This window comes from Delphinus delphis, chromosome 7, assembly GCF_949987515.2.
Source record: "Delphinus delphis chromosome 7, mDelDel1.2, whole genome shotgun sequence".
In the NCBI taxonomy this organism is placed as follows: domain Eukaryota; kingdom Metazoa; phylum Chordata; class Mammalia; order Artiodactyla; family Delphinidae; genus Delphinus; species Delphinus delphis.
This window is the reverse complement of record NC_082689.1, coordinates 22,831,137-22,852,833: the sequence shown is the minus strand read 5'-3', so window position 1 is coordinate 22,852,833 and position 21,697 is coordinate 22,831,137. Positions and strand designations below refer to the sequence as shown.

At 34.4% G+C, this 21,697-nt stretch overlaps 1 protein-coding gene across 1 annotated transcript in view; it reads left to right on the top strand.

The window, feature by feature from the left end:
• Nucleotides 1-6,829: 6,829 nt before the first annotated feature.
• Nucleotides 6,830-21,697, top strand: part of VWC2L (von Willebrand factor C domain containing 2 like) — a 148,826-nt gene continuing 133,958 nt past the window's right edge. The window contains exon 1 of the mRNA XM_060015552.1: nucleotides 6,830-7,219. Within this exon, the coding sequence (XP_059871535.1) occupies nucleotides 6,830-7,219 (390 nt within the window). The remainder of the gene's footprint in view (nucleotides 7,220-21,697) is intronic.

Below are 21,697 nucleotides of genomic sequence, written 5' to 3'. Positions count from 1 at the left end.
AAATAAAATATATTTCTATTTTGAAAGAGGCTTATTCACTTTAACATGAACATTGTTGGTACAAGTTTTCATAAATCCTCATAGTACTATTTAAAATTTCATGTCTACCATATTTTAATTCCATTGACCAAGTTTGATGTAGGTACATCTTCTATTCTTCCGAAATTTGTCATTAAGACTGTGACATTGGTATGACAAATGATTCATATTGTAGTTTACTTTTTATTGCCAATCATCAGGATATATAGAAAGATAACTATGCACATGTCTCTTAATACTCTGCTTTGTAGAGATGTCACCAATAGTCATACTGTGATTTTTTTCTTTTGAGAGTGCCACCTCTCTGTCTCTCACACCAACAGATACTAATGTAGTAACTGACACATCCTGGTAAGTAATTTTGAAAATCTTCTAACCTAGAAAGAGTTCAGCATCTCAGATCCTAGTAAAACTAATTTTGGGGTCAGACATTATATGCCATGTAATAATCCAATATTTAGAGATGAACATGATTTTATATATATATATACACACACACACACAATCTTACAGCCTTTTGAAAATGAGTTCAAGTAAACCTGAAAACCTCACCATAAACTTGCTGACTCAAATCTGTTCTAACAAAGACACATTTTTTAGATACCTGAGGCACGGTGCTGCTGAATTATATAATCCCTATCATTAAATTCCAATGTTATCATCTTCTCTATTTTATTGAACAAGCTTTCAGGAATTACAGAGGACTTTCATAAATACTTCCAATTAAAACTTTTACAGATTTGACTCCAACAAAAGATAATGGTTTAAAAGCTAAATTCTTTCCTTTTTCTTTACAGGCTTTGATTCTGTTTGGTTTTGTTTTCAAAAATAGAAAATGATATTTACCACCTTCCTAGTTGTTGTGTGAAGAATACAAGAAAAAAGTTATTTCATTCTTAGGAAAGTCACAAACAACAATTGCCTACAATGTGTGGCTGGAAGTGTAATCCACATGTAATGCCTCTGTCGGCAAAGACTTAGTAGAAGGGGCTTTATAATAAATATTCACATCTGCTGCTTTGGACACTCTAATCCATCCTAAGGATCTTTGCTGTGTCAGGCTTTGTTCTAAATGAAGAAGCTCAGTAGATATAAAGGTTTGCAAATAGGCCATATTTGTCATGATTAACTTTACTTTTATAACTTTTCTCTGTTTTAGAGATATTCATGTCAATTTGGGTTATAATTCTTGATTAAATATTTGACTGTGACTTTTATGGCAATATTATTATTGAATTTTTATTATGGAACGGAAAAATTCTATTTTAACAATATATCACCTACTTAACATCTGTCAAGAAGGCATCACTGATAAAAATGCTGTGCTGGATGTGGAAAAAAATGACTAAAACCCCAGGCTCTGGATTCAAAGTGTTTGTGATTAAATGCTAGCTCCCTCCGTATCTAGGGTGTCATCTTAAGCAAGTTACTTAGCCTTTCCAGGATTCTCTTTCTTCACCTATATAATGGAGTTAATATTATTTTCTTTATCATTAGATATTGTAAGGATTATATGGAATCATCAATATATATGTTAGGTACTAAATCCAGTATCTAACGTGTTGAAAGAGTTTAATGAATTTTAAATGGCATTACTGGAATGATAATATTATATGCCTTCTAAGTATGATTAGATAATCCCAGTGACAGTACTAAAGTCATTTATTTAACCCACATACTTATGTAGACATATTCTGTTGTTTTTACTTACCTCCAAATTCCCTGATAGTTTGCTGCTGGACTTCTTTAATAAAAAGTATTGGGCTTCCCTGGTGGCGCAGTGGTTGAGAGTCCACCTGCCGATGCAGGGGACGCAGGTTCATGCCCCGGTCCGGAAAGATTCCCACATGCCACAGAGTGGCTGGGCCCATGAGCCATGGCCGCTGAGCCTGCGCGTCCGGAACCTGTGCTCTGTAACAGGAGAGGCCACAGCAGTGAGAGGCCCGCGTACCGCAAAAAAAAAAAAAAAAAAAAAAAAAGTATTAGAATGGGATTGCTGATATGTTTTTCACTTTAAGGAAATTATTAACTCACAAATATATGGTATAAATATTATGACAATACTCTGTGCAGTATTTAGCTCTCTTATGACACAAAATTTTAGTTTAACAGAATTTTGAATTTTAAATTAGAGTAAAAAACCTAAGACATCTTTGATATGGAGGTATTTATTTTCACTTCAACTCCAAAAACAATTTGTTGTGCTAATAAGTACCACAATTTTTAAAGTATAAATGTATATTATTAGTTCTAAGTAGTGATTTAGTATACTAAACAAATTTAAGTATAATAAACAAATTTAAGTTATAAATTACCCACTGTGTGTATATATGTATATATGTGTATGTGTATATATGTATACATGTATATATGTATATATATATCTTTGCCTTAGATACATTTTGAATCCTATTTTTTAATACTTTTTTTCAGAAATAATTCACTTGAAAAAAGAAAGCTTCATTGCTTAATTGCTTTCAATCTCATCTTCTCAAAATTATTAATCCCAAATATAAGGAGACTAGCAGGGCATTTGATGACCTCTGCATATAAAGTAGATAGAGCATTTAAAAATTTTATAATCTAATCATTGGCATATCTTAATTTTAACTGGAATTATTTCCTATACAGCCAGGAGTTAGTTCATATTTAATGACTGACATCTAACGTAAAATGAATCTGAATTACAGTTGAAACAAAACTGTATATTCTGTTGCTTATAAACTGTGACTGCTTGAAATAAAACTTTGATATTCATTCTCTCTCCCTCTTTCTCCCTCCCTCCCTCTTTCTGTCAGGTCAAGTTTTAGCTCAAGCAAGTGGCAATGGGGTTATCCATTTACTGGATCTTAAATCAGGGCAGATCCACAAATTGATGGGCCACGAGAGTGAGGCTCACACGGTCGTATTTTCTCATGATGGAGAGACTCTGTTTTCTGGAGACTCCGACGGCACCATTCGAACGTGGTCTTGATGGTCAGCATATCCCACTGTGGAGGGCATTCCCTTTAAGGCTTGAAAATGCCTTGTATAGTCCCAAACCAGTAAATATCTGGTTAAATATGCCAGCAGGTGACATTTACAATTTGCTTTAAAACATGCTTTGGACATATATTTTAGTGCTCATTACTGTTACCAATAAAAAAAAAAAACTTTCTGCTCATTTATTTGTGTCTGGGTCTTTTTCTTTCTCCTTTTGATAAGAATTTCGAGACAGAGCATCTTTGCTAGCAGTTTGGAAGAAACAGCTATACAATGACGCCTAATGACAGACTAGATGAATTACAGATTGATTTTGAATGTTACAAAACAAACTGCAGGAGAACCAGGCTACTTTTTTTAAAAATCAAATCTAAACTGCAGGAAGACCTGAAGTTTAATCATGTAGCACAGGGAAAGTCTTTCTGTAAGCAAAGGGTCAAGTAGAATTGGGGAGCATACATTTTCACAGATTCTTTAACAATGATTACACTTTATCTGTTAATAATAATCAGAGACTGCAGATGGCTTAAGTCTAAATGCTAGGCTCTTCCAGAACTTTCATCTCTGAAGCCCATGGGAGAATGCATTAAGTATAATTACAATAAAAAATGAGAAGAAAAAAAAAAATCGTAGTCTCAATGCAAGTAAGTATCTTGCACGTAAAATGCCTTTCCCCCTCCCAATGCATGCATCCACTGTATAAAGTACGACTGCTTAGAGAACGCTCTAGCCTGGTCCAAAGGAGCAGCTCGGATTTCGACCGAGCTCGGCTCAGAAGCCAGTTGTTGGCGCTGTCCGTGGTGCTGAGGAATTCCCAGCTGCCGGCAGAATGAGCTCCAAATCAGCAGTCTGCAAACTGCTCTCAGTGATGCAGAAACCCAGCTAAAGTTGCTCCTTTCCTTCACGTCCACAGTTAGTATTTTCTGGTGTTTAAGAGGGGATTCAAGCAACATATCGTGGATGATGCTGACGGTATTGCCAGCGGAGTGGGTTTTAAGCTACAGCATGCTGTCGCTGATTTTGATCCTCAGAGCCTAGCCAAATCACCTCTACTGCCATATCAAACACTGTGTAAGTGAACTCATGTGTGGAGGAGGCGTAATCAGCCGGGAAATTTCATAGAAGGATCTGGGAAAAGGCTAAAAATAAGTTCAACATGATTCTGCTACTGGGGTCTGGATTGCTATAGGACCAGCATTGCTTCTTGCTTTGAATTCTGAAGACAGATCCAAAGCATATTTCTTATGTGTGTCTGCAGTGTTTCTCTCTGGAAGGGCGGGAGACTGCTTCTTGACTGTGTTTTGAAATGGGAGGTAGAATGGATTGCCTTTAATTCAAGCCTGAAAATGTATTCTTTGGATAATTAAAAAGAAACTGCTTTTCTAAAACATACCTGATCTTTTAGTTTCTATTGGTCAATGACCCCCACCACCACCATTTAACCTCCAGAGTGATTAGGTAAGTGTATCTCATGACATGAGTTATGTTTGTTTTCTCAAAGAAATAGATGCAGTCATTTAAAATCATATGTAGCAATATGGGGTGGGGGGAAAGTTTAGCTGGGAAGTGCTCCTCAGTATAGCAATGTTTTCTTACTTATTTAAAAATCTTCAGATAAACATTTTGATTTTTCTAATGTTTCTTCTCTTAAATATTAAACTGCACTAGAGTAGCTTAATTAAGAAGAATGCTCTTGAAAAAAATAACTTTCTTATACTGAAAAGACCTTGTTTTCTCCATGCAGATTTTAAAATATATTTCATATAATAAAAGCATGCTTAATGTTTATATAAAGTAGGTATTACATCCCTATTTTTACCTTTAAGTTTACATTCACCCTAACCTGACACATTAATGCCTACCTGTAGCTTACAAAGAGATCATTTTCTATGTCCTTTTGAAACAGAATGATATGTGTATTTTATATGGCTTATCTTGCATGTATTGACAGATACTACTAGAAAACTATAAGAAAGCACAATAGCTCCTTTTTCTTCTAAGATAAACTTTCTAAATATGTGGGAAATGCATGCTTTAATTGGAAAATTATGCTTTTTCAGAAGCTTGTATTATGTTTGTGGGCCCTGTAGTAATTTAAGGGAAAAAATGCTTTGTCAAAGGGAGCTTCCAGCTTCTCAAGTAGAATTATAGGTTTGCTTTTTTTTTGTTCTGTCATGACTCACTGTTTTTGACATATTTTAAAAGAAATCCATCTCCTTTATCATTACCTACCCGAAAGGAATTCTAATATTAGAGAGCAGTTTTCTCTTAAAAGAGGTCATGAATATACTCCCTTTCATTTTATTATTACTAGAATTTGCATATCTAACTTAAAATGCAAGTATAATAGTTCTTGAAGTTTTCTAATGCTATCTTTATCTTATTTAAAATTATCTGCATATGTTAGACTAAAAATCGATGGTTTATCATTGCTATTATAATCTGAAAATAAACCAACAAATAACATTTATAAATGATCTGAAAATGTCCTGTATACAATTTTAGCAATATTGGCATAAAGCCAGCACCATTTAAATAGGCAAATGAACTATTTTACACTTTTCTTATCTATTACTCCCTAAAGTCACAGTTTTCCCAAGGCTTTGTATGAGTTAGTCACTCTGATAATTTAAATAAGAGCCCACTGCCAACACTCCCCACCAAGCACTAATACTAAGTGAAGTGTACAAGAGTCAATAACACCAAATTAATATGGCATATTTTCTATGAATTGGCAACACCCTATTATTTTTAAGAAACTTCAATAAACAGTTACACTGGCATTTTTATGCAAATTGCCTAAATGCAAGTATCTTTGGCATGTCAAAAAACAGTTATGTTTTCAAGAGTGTGTGAATGTCATTTATTTTATATTGAATTAATTCAAGTAGTATTTATTACATGAATATTAGAGTCAGGTTGCTGTAAAAATAATTTACAGATACATCTTTCCTGTCCACTAGGAGCTTACTTCCTGACTAAAATAAAGGTGTGGACAATAGTACAAATAAATTTTTAACAAATCCTTTTCAATACCTGGCATTTTCTTATTTATTATTTAAAGTTTTCTTTCTTTTATTCACTGTGGAATAGTTGTGCTATTTTCGTGCTTAACTATGTTTCAAAATCCAGATTCATGTTCACTTAAACAAGTCACCTATATTGAGACCATTGTTCTCCAATTATGGGCGTAAAGAAGTAGGAAGACCTTTGTAGTAGCTGCATCCAGTGATAATTTAAATTCAGCTGTTGGTTTCTTCCCTTTCTTTTAGAAGTAGAATGTCTTCTCACTAATCTCCTGAGTTTTCTTTCAGATGATTGTAACATATATACATTCTGTCACTCATTAATCAGTGAATTCAAAGAGAACATGAATTCAAATATTCTCGAGTTATTTGTAACTATTAGTAAGATCACCCTTTGAGTCTCGGTAAAACCACTTCTTACAATTTAGACAAAGCTAAACCTTTGAAATTCAGAAGGTAAATTTAAGCTGAAGATTCCTAGGCAAAGTAAGTCCATAAGGGACAATTTTAATGCATATATTGCCAAGGATCAACTGTCCAAACTTCATAATAAAGTGTAGATAGTTGCATGAACTTAGTCGATTTGAGGTCTTAGTAGCTTCCAAATAGATCTCAAATAAACATGTTAAGAGCATGGGTTTAAATGAATCTATATTCTCTTTATATATGTCAAATTATTCTTTTTAAATATTTATTTTTCAGCCTGCCCCTCTTGTATTCTCATGGAAGGAGCTGAGTATATCTAATATTAGGAGAACATCCAGAATCCTTTGAGGAGGGGGATGGCTCTTCATATTCATGAAGCTTGCATACTTCTGTTGGTCATCCCCAGATTGGTCACCTCTGCTGCCATCAGTCATGAAGACTATCCTGCTGATGAAGGTGACCAGACTTCCAGTAATGACAATCTGATTTTTGATGACTATCGAGGGAAAGGGTGTGTGGATGACAGCGGCTTTGTGTACAAGTTGGGAGAACGATTTTTCCCAGGGCATTCCAACTGTCCATGTGTCTGTGCTCTGGATGGACCTGTTTGTGACCAGCCAGAATGCCCTAAAATTCACCCAAAATGTACTAAAGTGGAACACAATGGATGCTGTCCTGAGTGCAAGGAAGTGAAAAACTCTTGTGAATATCATGGGAAAAATTACAAAATCTTGGAGGAATTTAAGGTATGAGTTACCCTTCTTATTTACTGAATACTAACTTTTTACACCACATACTTAGATTACTACATTAAAATTACAGTTGGAAAAACACAGTTTTAAATTTCTCTTTGATTTACAAGAATATGACTCCAGTTAGCATAAGTACCAGTGTGGTCAACAAATAGGTAATTGGTTTGTTGATCCGTATCTGTAGGGTTTCACAATAACTTTTTCCTTCAGAAGTATTTGGAGCATGTTGCCATCTTTTATTTTTGCCCTTAAACATTTCCTTGGTGTTATAACAAAATATGTTTTCTGAAGGAAACAACTTTGTTTAAAGGCTATGTGTCCATTTATGTGTTTAAATTTTGTGAGTTTTTGGGTGTGTGTGTGTGTGGCTTATTAGCCTGTAGTTGGAGCCATTTAATTATAGTCTAGAGTTATCTATTTAGTGTATGGAAATGCAAGTGCTACAGAGACACACTTCTGAGCTGTGGTCTTTATATTAAGAATATACATTGGACTTACTTGTTGTAGAGCATGGTCCCCATTCTATTCTCTGCTCATTAGATTTTTTTTTTTTTACTTACAGGACCCCAGAGAGAACTGAATTTTTATCATAGTCCCTTGTAAAAGGTAGTAAAAAAAAAAAAAAAAAAGACTAATTTTTCAGCCTTTCAGCCTCCATGGTATTTCTTAGTCTTTCTTTTATGCTTGTGTCATATTTTCAAGTAACTTGGAATTCACTTTTATCTCTTCTTGGAGTCTCTTTTCTCTAATGGCTAGTTTTAATTAGCATTTCCTACAGCCAGGTATGAACCCTTAAGGTATAAATTAATATATCAACATGTCCTCAGATGTAATGGCAGTTCATGCCTTGGAGTTTCTGTCATACTGATGGCTTGATATAAAGATTTTCATTTCACCTAACCAAGTTCTGTGACAAGGTGCTCAGAATCCTGTAGGCAAAAGAAGATATAGCTAGTTTTCAGTAAGACTTTATGTTTGAGAGAAGAAATGTTCAGTTATTGGCACTGACCCAACTTCCTTCTTTACAAGAATCAAATGGTGGAAGAAGTCAATACGTGGAAAAAGGTTTTAACTGATCATGATCAGAGTACTTCCTGTGTATTGGCAATTCATTGCATTTGGTCTATTCCAAGTTATGGGCTCATACCAGTTCTAATTTACCCAAGGAACCCATTTATTTTAATTAGATTCCTCAGGACACGAGAGAAATTTTAATGATAATTATCATATTCAACTTTCTTACACATAAGTGTTATTCTAGACTTTTTTTTCACATATATGATACTTTGTTGCACAATATTGAGAAGAGGCTTGAGAGTCTAGTAAAATTACCATTATTGACATCAAATAATAGTTGAGTATCATATATTTATTAATGCCTTTCTGGTCTTTAACATCTTGGACACATTTTGATATTAGCTACTTTTACTCTTAGGTTAACAAAAGTAAATGCAAATACTCAACACGTGATTGACTCTAGACGTAGTTCTAGAATCATGTCACTCTCCTCTAACATGCATATTTATCTAGAGTAGAATGCAAAAAGACATTTTAAGATAGCCTAGCCTAAGCAAAAAGTACCCCAGATAAAATGTGAGATTATTACATATTGATTACCAAATTATATAAAAGAAGAAAAGATACTGACTTTTTTTTAACTTAGCTCACCACTTAAAATGCTAGAGTTTTCCCTGTTTTTATTAGATTTTATTTTATTTCAAAGGTAATAATAAAGACATAGCAAGTTAGTAATTGCTTTACTCCAACTATCTGTCCCTGCTATAGTTAATATTTAATCCATTGATATGCACAACTTTTTCCCTGACTTTCAATATCATTGATCTTAAATCAATGTGATTTAAAAAAAGAAAACAGATGCCACTTTTTCACAAGGATTTAGTTTTAAGAGCTTTAGAGATCATTAATAAGAATGAAGAACTGAGACCAAGAAAGTTTGTTACCTGTCCAAAATTGTCAAGTTATTTAACCTATTTCTAAATACACGCAAACAAGAAAGCCTATATCAAAGCACTTTGGCTCTAGAGTCAGAAAGACCTGGATTCATATCCCAAATTCATCACTTAGATGTAAGATTTTGGATGGAGTCCTTAAACTTTTGGAGCCACAGTAGCTTTTGCTACAAAATGGCCATCATGATCATTACTTCTGATGGGAGGAGATGTTGGAAAGATTTTGTGAGATAATTTATATGAAGTTAGCAGTCTTGTGATGACTGGTACACAATAGATATTGAACAAAAGGTTGTTTCACTCCTTCTAAACTCTAATGTCCAGGGATTTACTCTAAATTCTCCATTCCTCCATGTCTTCACCTACATTTTTATGATGGAAGCTCGATTTTAAAAGTCACTCAAGTGAAAGAATTCCAACACCTTTTTTTAAATGTTCTACTTATCTACGTGAACTATGTACGCCTTAGTAAATATCAGCCATCTGATTCTCTAATTTAGTTTCCTGTCTCTTGTAAGCTGACCTTTAAAGCTGTATGCAACTTTCAAATAATAATCTTAGCATGTTATTAAGAAGGTTGTATTACAAGATATTTTTACATGTTATATATTCATCCAACAAGTATTTATTGGGCTTTTTGTTATATAAGTTACTGTAGATGTACTGTACATACATTAGAAAGTAAGGTATCTAGAAGGCAAAATCTCCACCCACAAGGAAGGCATGAACAACGTGGAGAGAGAAGTGGGAGAAAGGAAGTCTAAAGCATGTGACTGTGAAGGTCAACACCAAGGGATTGTGGTGCCAGAAGCTTATCAACATGGTGTGAGGTTTGGTCAGACAAACTTTCTTTTTCTTCAGGATGGTCACAGATGACCCTGTTCTTAAAAAATTAAAATTTATCCAGGGAGAAGTTCCAAAGAGGAAACTGCTTGAGCAAAATCAGAGATTGGGATGAATAAAATCTGCAAGGAGAGGAGGGAGATGAGAATAACAGGAAGCTGGATCTTACTAAAATGCCATTATAAGGAGAGAGAGGTAAATTTGCATAGCATTTTTGGAACGTGGAAAGAGGAACTTGAGTACTGGGCCAAAATATTTAGATTCAGTCTAAAGAATAACAAGGGACAAAATGCAGTTGTTATACATAGAGATGACCTAGTTAAATATGTTTTTTAAACAAAATGACTTTATAGCCAAGTATATAACTGAATAGAGATGAAGTGATATTAATGGCTGGGGAGGTGGGACTGTTGCAGAAAACAAAGAATGAGATGACCAGCATGCAAAGAACAGAAACATTCAGGGAAGTCTTGAGGATAAAACTCTAAATTCCCTAGTATAGTCTAGATTCTACTCATCAACCTCTCCAAGTATCTCAAACTCTCAGTGACTTCTCTTCCCTGTGTGCTTGCACATGCTGTCCATACTTTTTCACCATTTATACACACCTGTATAAGTCTTACTAGACTGCTTCAGAATTCCATTTAAATCTCATCTCAACTGCAAAGCCCTCTCTGACTGTCCTACTTATGTATCCTGGGCTGCGTCTCACACCATTATAACAAGGACAATAATCATAGCCAGACACCATTAAGGCCGTTATATGTATTATAGCACATTTCATAATAACACTATGAGGTTACACTTTTCTTAGCACTGTTTTACAGACAAGAAAACTGAAGCACCAAAGTGTAAGCGGCTTGCCTAACACCATATCTAAAGTAGAAGAACTAGGATTCAAACCCAGGCATTCTGGCTTCAGAATATAAACTCTTCACCACCTTTACCACCTCTGTCACACTGCAATAATATAAAGTGAAAGGACCTGTCTCTCCCACTGGACAGTGAACCCTTTGAGGCTCGGGGCGGTGTTTTCTTTTTCCTCCTCTGTTCCCAACCCCAGCCCCATATAAACCACATAACAGGTATTTAATATATTTTGGTGAACAAAATGAGTCAGGTTATAACTGAACACATAGAATAAAAAAAGTTCCTTTAAAATGCCTTAATTTCTGTTTATGTGTTGACCTCCCCATTTTAATTAGAGAAGCATTCAAGCTTCAGGTAAAGAGTGCTCTTGGGACCCCTAAAGATGACACGCATTGTTCATATATTTCCATACTGCTTCTACTTTCTACTCCTTCTCCCCTACCCCTTCCTAACCAATATTCATCTTGCATTGCATCTCCATCCCAAGTGTTGTAATGACCATCCAGGGTTTTAGTTGTGTGGTCTCACTCTATACAGTTACAAAGACATACTGAAGTCCCTACTTCAGTCTTTTCTGATCACTAAATTTAAACGTAAATCACTATGTTGTACACCTGAAACTTATAACATTGTACATCAACTATACCTCAGTAAAAAATAAACATTTAATGTGGTTAAAAAAATTGATATACATGTGTCACCTGATGGAAAAAATAATGTTATTTATAAACGTTGGGGTTTTTTCAACACATTGATGCAAGCTTTGAAAATGGCTTCTCTCTACCCTTTTTGAAAACTCTAAATTTTCCAGTGTTCTGGTAATATTGTATTAAGTTAAAGGTCATTGTATAGTAGATTTTCTCATCTTTCTTTTATGTGTACTCAAGCAAAATGACACTGGAACCTACTTTTTGAGAAATAAGAAGTATAAATAATAAATTACAATAGCATTTCCTACAGAAAAACTTGATTGGAAATGTAGGTTCTATCAGCTTTGGCTCTGTGATAACTATCTCATGCTGAGTTTCTTAAATGGAGAAATAATTTCTTATTTTGCTCAGTATTTTTATAACTCTCACTCAGCTAGAATTAGCCATTTTGGATTTTTTTATACTTTAAAACTTGTACTGTTTTAGTTTTATTTCAGACACTGACAGTTGAGCAGGTTTCTGGTTTTTATTTTTAATAGGTTCAGTGTGATTATTTTCTCATTTTGCATTTTGTAAATATGTTATTGCTTTTTTTTAAAAAAAAAAAAAAACATGTTTTCATGCTGTGGTAAGCTGCCTAGTTTTTGCCCTGAATTTTGGATTTAACATTTAAATCTTGAGGAAAGCAGCAAAGAGGACAGAAAATTAATCACTCAGAGTATTCTGCCAAATCATCACACCCATAAAAAATGTTGATGCCAACTAAAGTTTAGAACTGACTCACTCTTCAGTGGGTACATTCATAGGAAGACAGGTTTCCCAACTTTCTCATTAATCTATGCCCCCATCATTAATGTCCAATTAACATTAATGGACATTAAATGTAACATGAAATCTGTGAAAGTGAGTAGAAAGGATTTTTGAATTTAGGACTGGGAGTTTTTTTTTTTTTTAATGTCTGTTTGTTTTAATACAGAGAAGGAATGGAAAAGTAACACATTCTAGGAACTGATAACCAAATATGTGAAAGAACAGGAAAAAAATGGGGGGCTGTAAAGAAATCTCAATTGAAGGGACTAATAGTTAACACTTTGCAGAAATACAGCTTATTGTACCCCACCCACTCATCTGCCATGGCACCAGCTTCTATGAGAGGCACAGAAACTAAGATGTTTGTACTGGACAGAGGGGTACAGAATGCATCTTTCCAGAGGTATGAAGGTTGCATGTATGTATGTATTTTAATGGCACCAAATGGAATCAAATGTGTTATGTCCTGCTGAAATATGAGAGGCAAGGCAGTGAAAGTTTCATCCTAACAACTGGAAGGGTTTCTTTTATTTTTATTTTTTCATTTTTTGACCCTCTGTATTTATTTTAATAACAGAGAAATGGGTGAATTTTAAGAATATGGGTGGGATTTTTAAAGATATTTTTCCCAAGAGAGGATATACAAGTTCTCAACAAATGATTAATGGAACAAACAGGGGCATTTGTAAGATTTCATCCAAAGAAAGTCCTAGAAAACATCATAATTTCATACAACAAAGATAATTGAGGTCTTTGTTGGGAGATTGAAAAGGCTAATTCCACAATCACTGACTCTGCAAAATGCAGTTTTTGTTTTGCAGAACATGCTGTAGTTTTTAATACTGAAACTGCCTTTGAGTGAATTCAAGAATGGCTTCTCCTTTCAAGTAGCTACAAAATAACAGAGATTAAGTAATCTTAACCAGTAATGACGGTTGCTCCTCTGAAGCTCAGCCCTCAGCCTGTACAACAAACAAGCTCAAAGTGGATAATTCTCAATGGGGAATATCCATCTTTGTATATAACTAGGGAGCCTCTGCTCAATTTGTATAATGTCTGACCAGTTTCAAAGATTAGAAGTCAATTTTGTTAAAACTTTATAAAGTTCCTCAAACCTTTCTCTTTCTTTTTATATTGTGCTCACTTGACATGTTTTAATTCTACAAAACTACATTAAATCTAGAAAACAGACCAGATTTTTGAAATAATTTTTCAAAAGCTCCGATGAGAACTGGAAATGACCCTCAACACTTTTTAAAATGAGGGATTAGAATTGTAGGAATAAATGGCTTCCAAGTTAACCCCTGAAGGGATGAAATAGTCTGAAAAAGTCACTTACTTTAAATTTTAAGAGACTTGATGATCAGCTGGCCCTTTGATTAGTTATATATAGACTCACCCACTGATTTTTATCACTGTCCTTCATTCGGCAAGATGCTGCCGTTAATGGTGATAACTGTGTGATAAGCATGACTACAGAGATTTGTGTATGGGCTTCTGTTCCCTGGGCGCACCAGGAGATTGGTGTTTGATCTGCGGCCACATCTGGAAATTGCGGAGCTTATCACTGCTAGTGACTACCTCAGACTTGAGGTCAGTCATGAGCTGTGTGTAGACTTTGCTGTCCATTCCTTATTGACTCTCCAATACTATGAGAAGATGAACCTGAAAAGAGAGTGCCCTGGTAGTCTCCCCTCCAAACTTTAACTCTAATTGTACAAGCTTCTGAATATGTCAGAAATTTGCTTATTTTTCATTGTGGTTTTACTCACCAAAACACATAATTAGTCAATGGTGTGATACTAACAAGCATGTTTTTTTCTCTTATTTCATAAATTAGGTCTACATATTTTGTGCAAATTTTGTGTATTAATCTATATACAGTCTAAATTGAAATTGCTTCATACATGGGTTGTATGTGTATGTGTGTGAAATTTGAGGGAGCTGGGAAATGTTCTTACTTTAAGAAAATCTTTTTCTACTCCTCCTTATTCTCCCTGACAATATTTTTGTTTTGTTTTGTTTCCCTATAGCTTGATTTATATATCAGGCAGTGTGTTTTATGAAGGACAGCACAAGAAAAAACTATTGGTCTATTTTTTAGTTGTATTTTGCCAAGCGTTCGAGGAAGAGCTTGAAACAAATAACTAGAGGCGATTTGAAGTGATCAGTGGGTTTGCTTATCCAGGTGATCTTTCTCAAGCCTTAGTCATTATTAATTGGGGACTGGCTTATTTTAGTCTGTACTTTGGACTATTAATCCACTGATTAGCATCAGTAATCTCAGTCTCACATATCACCAGTGTTGATTTCCTTGCTTCCAGCCTGCCATATAGCACATCACAATAAAGCCATCTTTGCAAGAATTTAATGATGCCACGAAGAGTGAATAAAGTACTAAAGTGACAAAAAAATTCATTTATGTCCTGAAAAAGCTTTTAGATATTATTTTATGACTGTATAAATTTGTTTAAAGTGGATACAAATCCACTGAACACAACTCTTAATTTCCTCCCTATTACGTCATGAGACCATGAACAAAACTCAAATAATTTTAATCCTTCTATCTACAGGATGGGCACGATAATGTCATCATATGTTTTATGAAGAATTAATAGTATTGGGAATTAGAAAATTAAAGTATTGCATATCAATTTATAGTTAACAATTCTGACTGCTCAAAAGTTTGTGTTTTGTTTTTAATTAAACATTACTTGGTTGGGATTTTGAAACCATTTTGCTTTAATATTGACCCTTGGCTATGATTGTTATTTCTTGGCATGGGATTGGATTTCTAGTATCTGAGTTTATACAAGTTCTATTTATAAAAGGCAAGCATTATGGGTTGTTGCTGTTTTTTTAAATCTAAGTCCTTCCTACTCTTAAGAGCCGACAACAGAATTTTGGATATGGAAAAGAACTTTGAACTTATTTTACAGATGGTAAAACAAAGACCAACAGAAACTTAGTAAAAACACCACAATGGCTGGCATAGCTTACTATTTGCAAAGGCAGTATAAATATATTTCTTTCCTGTGGTCTTTTATCTACATTTTAAGCCTTCAGGTTTAATGCTCACTTGCATCTTCCTTTCCAATAAATACATTGGATGCAAACATTTATTTCATCCAATTGTCTATAGAAATGTGATATCAGGACCTAGCTCCATGACAACCCAGAGTTACAAGCTGACAAGAACAATAAAATATTGCCATATCTAAAATCTGTCTTTGATACAGACAGAGGACAGTTTGCAAAAGGAGCCTAAGTTTACAAAGGCTCTAATAAAAAGAGGACCCTTTGTCTAAAAATGAAAAATTCTGTAATTAAAGCAAACAATATAGGCCAAAATAAAATTATAATATATTAAACACTACCTACTTATTTTCACGGAGACTATACTAGGAAGTAACAAAGGAACTAAATTAGCTGCTCTTGCCATACAGTCGATTTTAGGAACTGAGGACCTGTGTTCTTGATTTTTTTCACTCTGCAAACTCCCACCTCTCACTACATGACAGGAGTGGAGTATGAAAAATGGATGGAGTGTACAAAAATCTCTAGTTGCATGGCATTAGAACGAAGGGATATCCCTGAACTGGCATATGATCAGTATCATCTAAGGCAAGAATGCTGCAAAAATTCACATCCCTTGACCTCTCTCTCTTCAATGCCAACAATGCCAACTGAAATGATTTCAATTTATATTTTTCTAAAGTTCCCCAGATTATTCTAATGATCAGCTGGAATTTTAGTAAGGATTTTTTATTTTTTTTCATGGTCAAGTAAATTTGAGAAATGATGCGTCCTTTACTATCTCTTGGAAATGTGCAGTGCTTGAATGTATATATTAATATATACTAACAGTGCCTGAACATTTTTTAAGGCTTTGAGAGTCAGTATGTACACAGCTCAACAGCTAAGAGCTCAACAGTATGGTGAAAACTATTTTACAGTAGCTTCTACCACTTACCTGCTAAGTGACCTAGGCACACATTACTTTACCTCTTATGTCTTAGTGCAGACATCTCCAAAATAGAGATAATAGTAAAAACTACTTGGAACACAATAAGGGATTCATAAAAGTTATCTGACATTTTTACTACTATTACTACTTACCTGTATTTAAGTCCAGTATTTCACAGATTTATTTAACAGCAGAATACTTTTTCTCTGAACATCTATTAACATCTTAAAGTTCATAAGCGTTCAATGAAACAGTTTAAGAAGTATTTTGTTGATGACCAAGATCATCCTTTATTCCTTTATCTGACTCAGATGGGCAGTTAATGATAAAAATCTATATATCTCAGCTTATCTTTTATTGCCTGGTCCTTTTTAAAGTTTCCAAAATTGCAGTAAATGTGGTTATTTATGGCAATTTATTAATTTGTGTTACATAAAACAATTTAAATGGAAAATGACTTATTCAAAATAATAATGACGACGCCAGTTACATATAACCAAAAATCTAAGACGGGGATCAGCACACTACAATCCATTAGCCAAATTCAGCTCACCACCTGTTTTTATAAGTACAGTTTTACTGGAAAATAGCAATGGTTATTCATTATGTATTGTGCATAGTGGCTTTCAGGCTGCAATCCAGCCCTGAGTAGTTGCTCCAGAGATTATATGACCCAAATAGGTCAAAAATATTTACTGTCTGGTTTTCTGTAGAAAAAGTTTGCCAACTTCTGATCTACGATCAAATTCTTCTTCTTCCCTTTCTACTTCCCTCAAATTGTACTTTCATGTAACCCGCATTCTTCAAAGTTACAAATTCTTTGGGTACTGTTAGGTATAGGTTTTACTTCATTTATAGGTGGTCTCGGGGATGTCTTTCCACGTGTGTAAATCTTCAAAGGCATCTAAATTTGCCTATTTTAAATGTATTATACATACTTAACAGCAGACACGTTAAGTCTCTTTGCACATTTGTCTCCAAGGCGTACGGCTTTGCTCTTTGCATTGATGTATGATAATTTAATAACTTTCCACTTACTCGGATGGAAATAGATAAGCAAAGATGACATTCTCGGATGAAATAGATAAGCAAAGATGATAAAAATGTCTTATATTTTGATATCCCATCTGCTCTCCTTTGACAGTGTGACAAGTAGGTATTTTTCATTTAGTGTAATATAATAGATATATTAATAAATGAAAATATGTATATTGTCTGCTCACTTATTAAGTTCACTAACATCTTTTCAAGTCAACTTATATAATCCATGGTTTGATTCCATTAGATGTCCTAAATGTCTCTGACATGTAGAGAGGTGATAGGTCTTGCAGGGGGGTGTACAAAAATGTATAAGACCATCAAGGTACGCCTAGTCTATCAAAATGAATAACACAGGTACCACTAATAGCAGATGGCATGGGCTGATTGCTCTAGGAACTCATATGAAGAAAGAAAGAATTCAGTCTGAAGAGCTTAGGAAGATCCTAAGAGTGAGGATTTCAGTGCACTGAAAACATTTTAGACAAAACAGGAAAATTGGCAAAAGTCAATGGAAAGCACGTTCAGAGAAAAGTGAGTTAACCCAAGTGGCCAGAGCAGAGGGTATAGAGAAGATAAAAAGTGAGAGACAAGCGAGAGAAGAGAGTGTGGCACCCGCTCACAATGTGGATGCCAGGTTCAGGAGCTTGGGGCAAAGCTTGGACCAAGTGGAAAATTACCAAACGGCTTGAGTCAGGGAAGTGACACAACCAGATTTGTGCCTGAGGGAAATACAAATAGTTGTTGACAATTTTATGAAATATTGTGCATCTTTGTTCCTTCATTGAATGATTTAGTTCTGAGATATTTTTATTCCCATTTTATAAACAAGAAGGGAGGCTTCTGACTAATTCTAACGCTCCATTACACCTGCCCAGATTCCATGAGTATACTATGGACATTATGAAAGAAATGTGATAGAGATGGCTTATTTTTCATTTGAGTGAGCACATCCTATATTCTGGAATACCTGTTCAATTATCACTCTGAAATATTTCATGTTAAGTCTCATATCTTTCTGATGGAAATGTAGTGCACTGCTAACATGAGGGAAATTCTTTGCCTGCTCCACGTTTTACATGGCTCAATTGGCTTCACTTAAAAAACTCCCATGGCAATAAAGAAGGGTGCATCTAAGGTGCATTACTATTTATTAAAAAAAAAAAACCCTACATTCTGAATGCAGTAAGGGTTGACCAGGAATATTTTTGCAAATTTAGTTATTGTTTTCATTTTAAATTTCTGCATCAGGAAAACACAAATTAAAAGCAACAACAGGGCTTCCCTGGTGGCACGGTGGTTGAGAGTCCGATGCAGGGGGCACGGGTTCGTGCCCCGGTCTGGGAAGATCCCACATGCCGCGCAGCGGCTGGGCCCGTGAGCCATGGCCGCTGAGCCTGCGCGTCCGGAGCCTGTGCTCCGCGACGGGAGAGGCCACAACAGTGAGAGGCCCGCATAAAGAAAAAAGGGCCTTGAAAGTGTTTTTTTGCGGCCTTAGAAATACCACAGTCATTGTAGAAACTCCCAGTGCTTACCAAATGGAGTCCTATTTCTGTATGAGGAGAGGACAGCCCAGCTCCCTGAAATGCCACTTATTTTCACTGTATGTTAAATAGGACAGAGAAAAAATTAAAATTGTTCAGTCTAACTTTAATTTTTTCCCAACATTAAAAATAAAGGTCTGCTAAAATAGTAAACCTTTGACTGCTGAGATTTAGAAAACTTCCTTAGGGAGAAAAAGGACAATCACAGAGAATTTTCCTTTTGTTAATGAGACTCTAGGCCTTTCACACTGAAACTAGAAGATACTTTAATCAGGACTCCAAAAAATGTGAGCTCAAGTTACCCTGTTGCAAATCTGTTTTTGGCAAGACTCTGATGAAAGACTGAAGTTTCATTGCTGTAAATAAGAATCTAATTAACTATCGAAAAAATGTTGCCCAATGTCATTCTTAGTCTAAACACAATCTGAGTGCAAACATTGCTACATTTTAGAGATGCAACACAGATTGCTCTCAAAACTAAAATACATATTCTTTACAAATTTAATATCTCAAATAATTCATATTGGAAATGATTATGTGATAATTTAATAAAAATAATTTATGATCAATATACTTTTTAAGAAATACACAGCCACTGAAAATGAACAAAGGGAAATTAAAAAACAAAAAAAACCACTGGTCAAGTTGAAAGCTATGATGACAATGTCAGTCATTTACCCAATGCTGCATAATTTACAAGCTTCTTCAAAATATTACGTTATTTCCTTTTTGTCTCACAAGAATCCAATGAGGAAAATTAGAGCTCTCTTAATATTATGTTATTATTAACTCCATCTTACAAATAAGAAACCCCAGTGTCAAGTGGGTTTAAATAACCTGTCCAAGGTAATACAACAGTGTTCGATGGCAGGACTTAAGCTCCAAACGTGCCTACTCTACGTTATCCAATAGCTGAATTCCATTGGGCCATTCAGCCCAGTGGAATTGGGCTGAATTCCACTGGTCCGTAGCACTAACAATTTTTATAAACAGCTACAAAGTTTTGACTGCTTCTGCTTTACTTGCACAAAAGATACACACTAAAGTCAGAAGGTTTAATCAAGAAATTACTCAAGATTTTTTCAATTACAATATTGTAATTTTCAATTACAATATTCTTTCATATTATTGCCCATAAGCCATTCCAATATTTTTTTGTGGAATAAGGTGTAAGCTATGAATTAAGCATCAAATAATGTAGTATAAAATACAGTAGGAAATTGCTATTTGGACTTAAAATGAAAATATTTTAATATTAGCAATTATAAAGCACTTTATTAATTTTTAATTACTCTATTTATAACATGGAAAAGAATATTACTAGTAAATGGAAAATGAAGAAAAGATTTGTTAAGTAATAATCTGACTGGCATTCCCAATACAAATGGATTTTTGTATAGGAGTGCCTATACCCCCCACCCCGCAGACCCTGAAAAGCCGTGAATTCAGTATCATCCATGCAAGGCTAGAAGGCTAGAGTTTATGGCCCTCTCTGTTATCACCTTCGCTCAGTGTTTCCTGTAGAATAGAACTGATCGTATTTGTCTCTTACGTGAACTTTCACATTGTAGAATTCTCACGGTGATGTATTCTCCCCCACCCACACATGACCTTATTTTAATGCTGTTGTAGATGATAGGCTTTTAACTGATATCAACAGTCTGTCCTTCACAGTGTCAACAGGAAAGTTTTGAAGTTATGCAGTTGCTCACTTTTCCCTTGTTGCATAAATGGGTAATAAATGGAACATCCTTAGCATGGAGACATACAGGCTGTACTTGAAATATTCAGTTCCTTGTCAAAGACCTTTGTACTAAAAGCAATTGTCAATCCAGAGTATCAGTGAAGAACTAGAGACTGCTGCTTTTCTAAGCTATTTCACAGGTATAGGTGTGATATCAGTACTTTATCAAAATCTTTATCTTGAATCTGCTAGCCTTTGTCTACACCTTTGGGTTCTCCTTTGAAGATCTTAGAGGCAACTAAAACATCCTTTATTTTCCTCTTAAATACACACTGATATTTCTTCTTAAGTGTGCATTTGCCTACTTAAAAAAATACATCTGTGATTGCAACTGAAGAGTGGTTTTGCTTACCTTCTCCTTATCTATATTTTATTTTTCTCTATGCTGGTCTTCATTTTTCAGAAAAAGCTATATTTTATTGTCATAAAACTCCTTGAAAATACTCAGATTAAAAAAATGGTTCTATATACCATCAGTTTATCAGAATACGCAATATATAATTGTAGAGTTGCCTGTCCTTAAAACAAATGCCAAAATATATTTAAATAAATTTTTAGAAGAAAATATTTTAGAGAAAAAAACATTAATATAATGTCATTGTTGTGTTGCAACTATAATGATGAGTTTTAAAGAATGAGTAAACTTTCTGTACTTGATAATAATTTTAGACTGGGTATTTCATCAACTGTTTTTGCAATATTCTTGTGTTTTACATTAGCTCAGAGTAAATGCAAATGAGTAGAAGGATTAAATTTAATAATTCTGTCTTCCATTATAATAGTACCATCAGTTATTCTTATAAATAATCAATTCATTTCAAAACTTATTTTTATAGACATCTAGATTGTCACTATTGCCATTTATTGAGGGAAGGCTAGCTATGGAGTTCATCTTAGTATACCATATATACATTATCTTGTATATAATACACATTTAATAAAAATGCTGAATAAATAATTTTTAAAATTTATATCATTTCTGAATTTTAGTTTATTACCTACCTAGTTTACTGTATCTACATGGGCAAAGCTATGT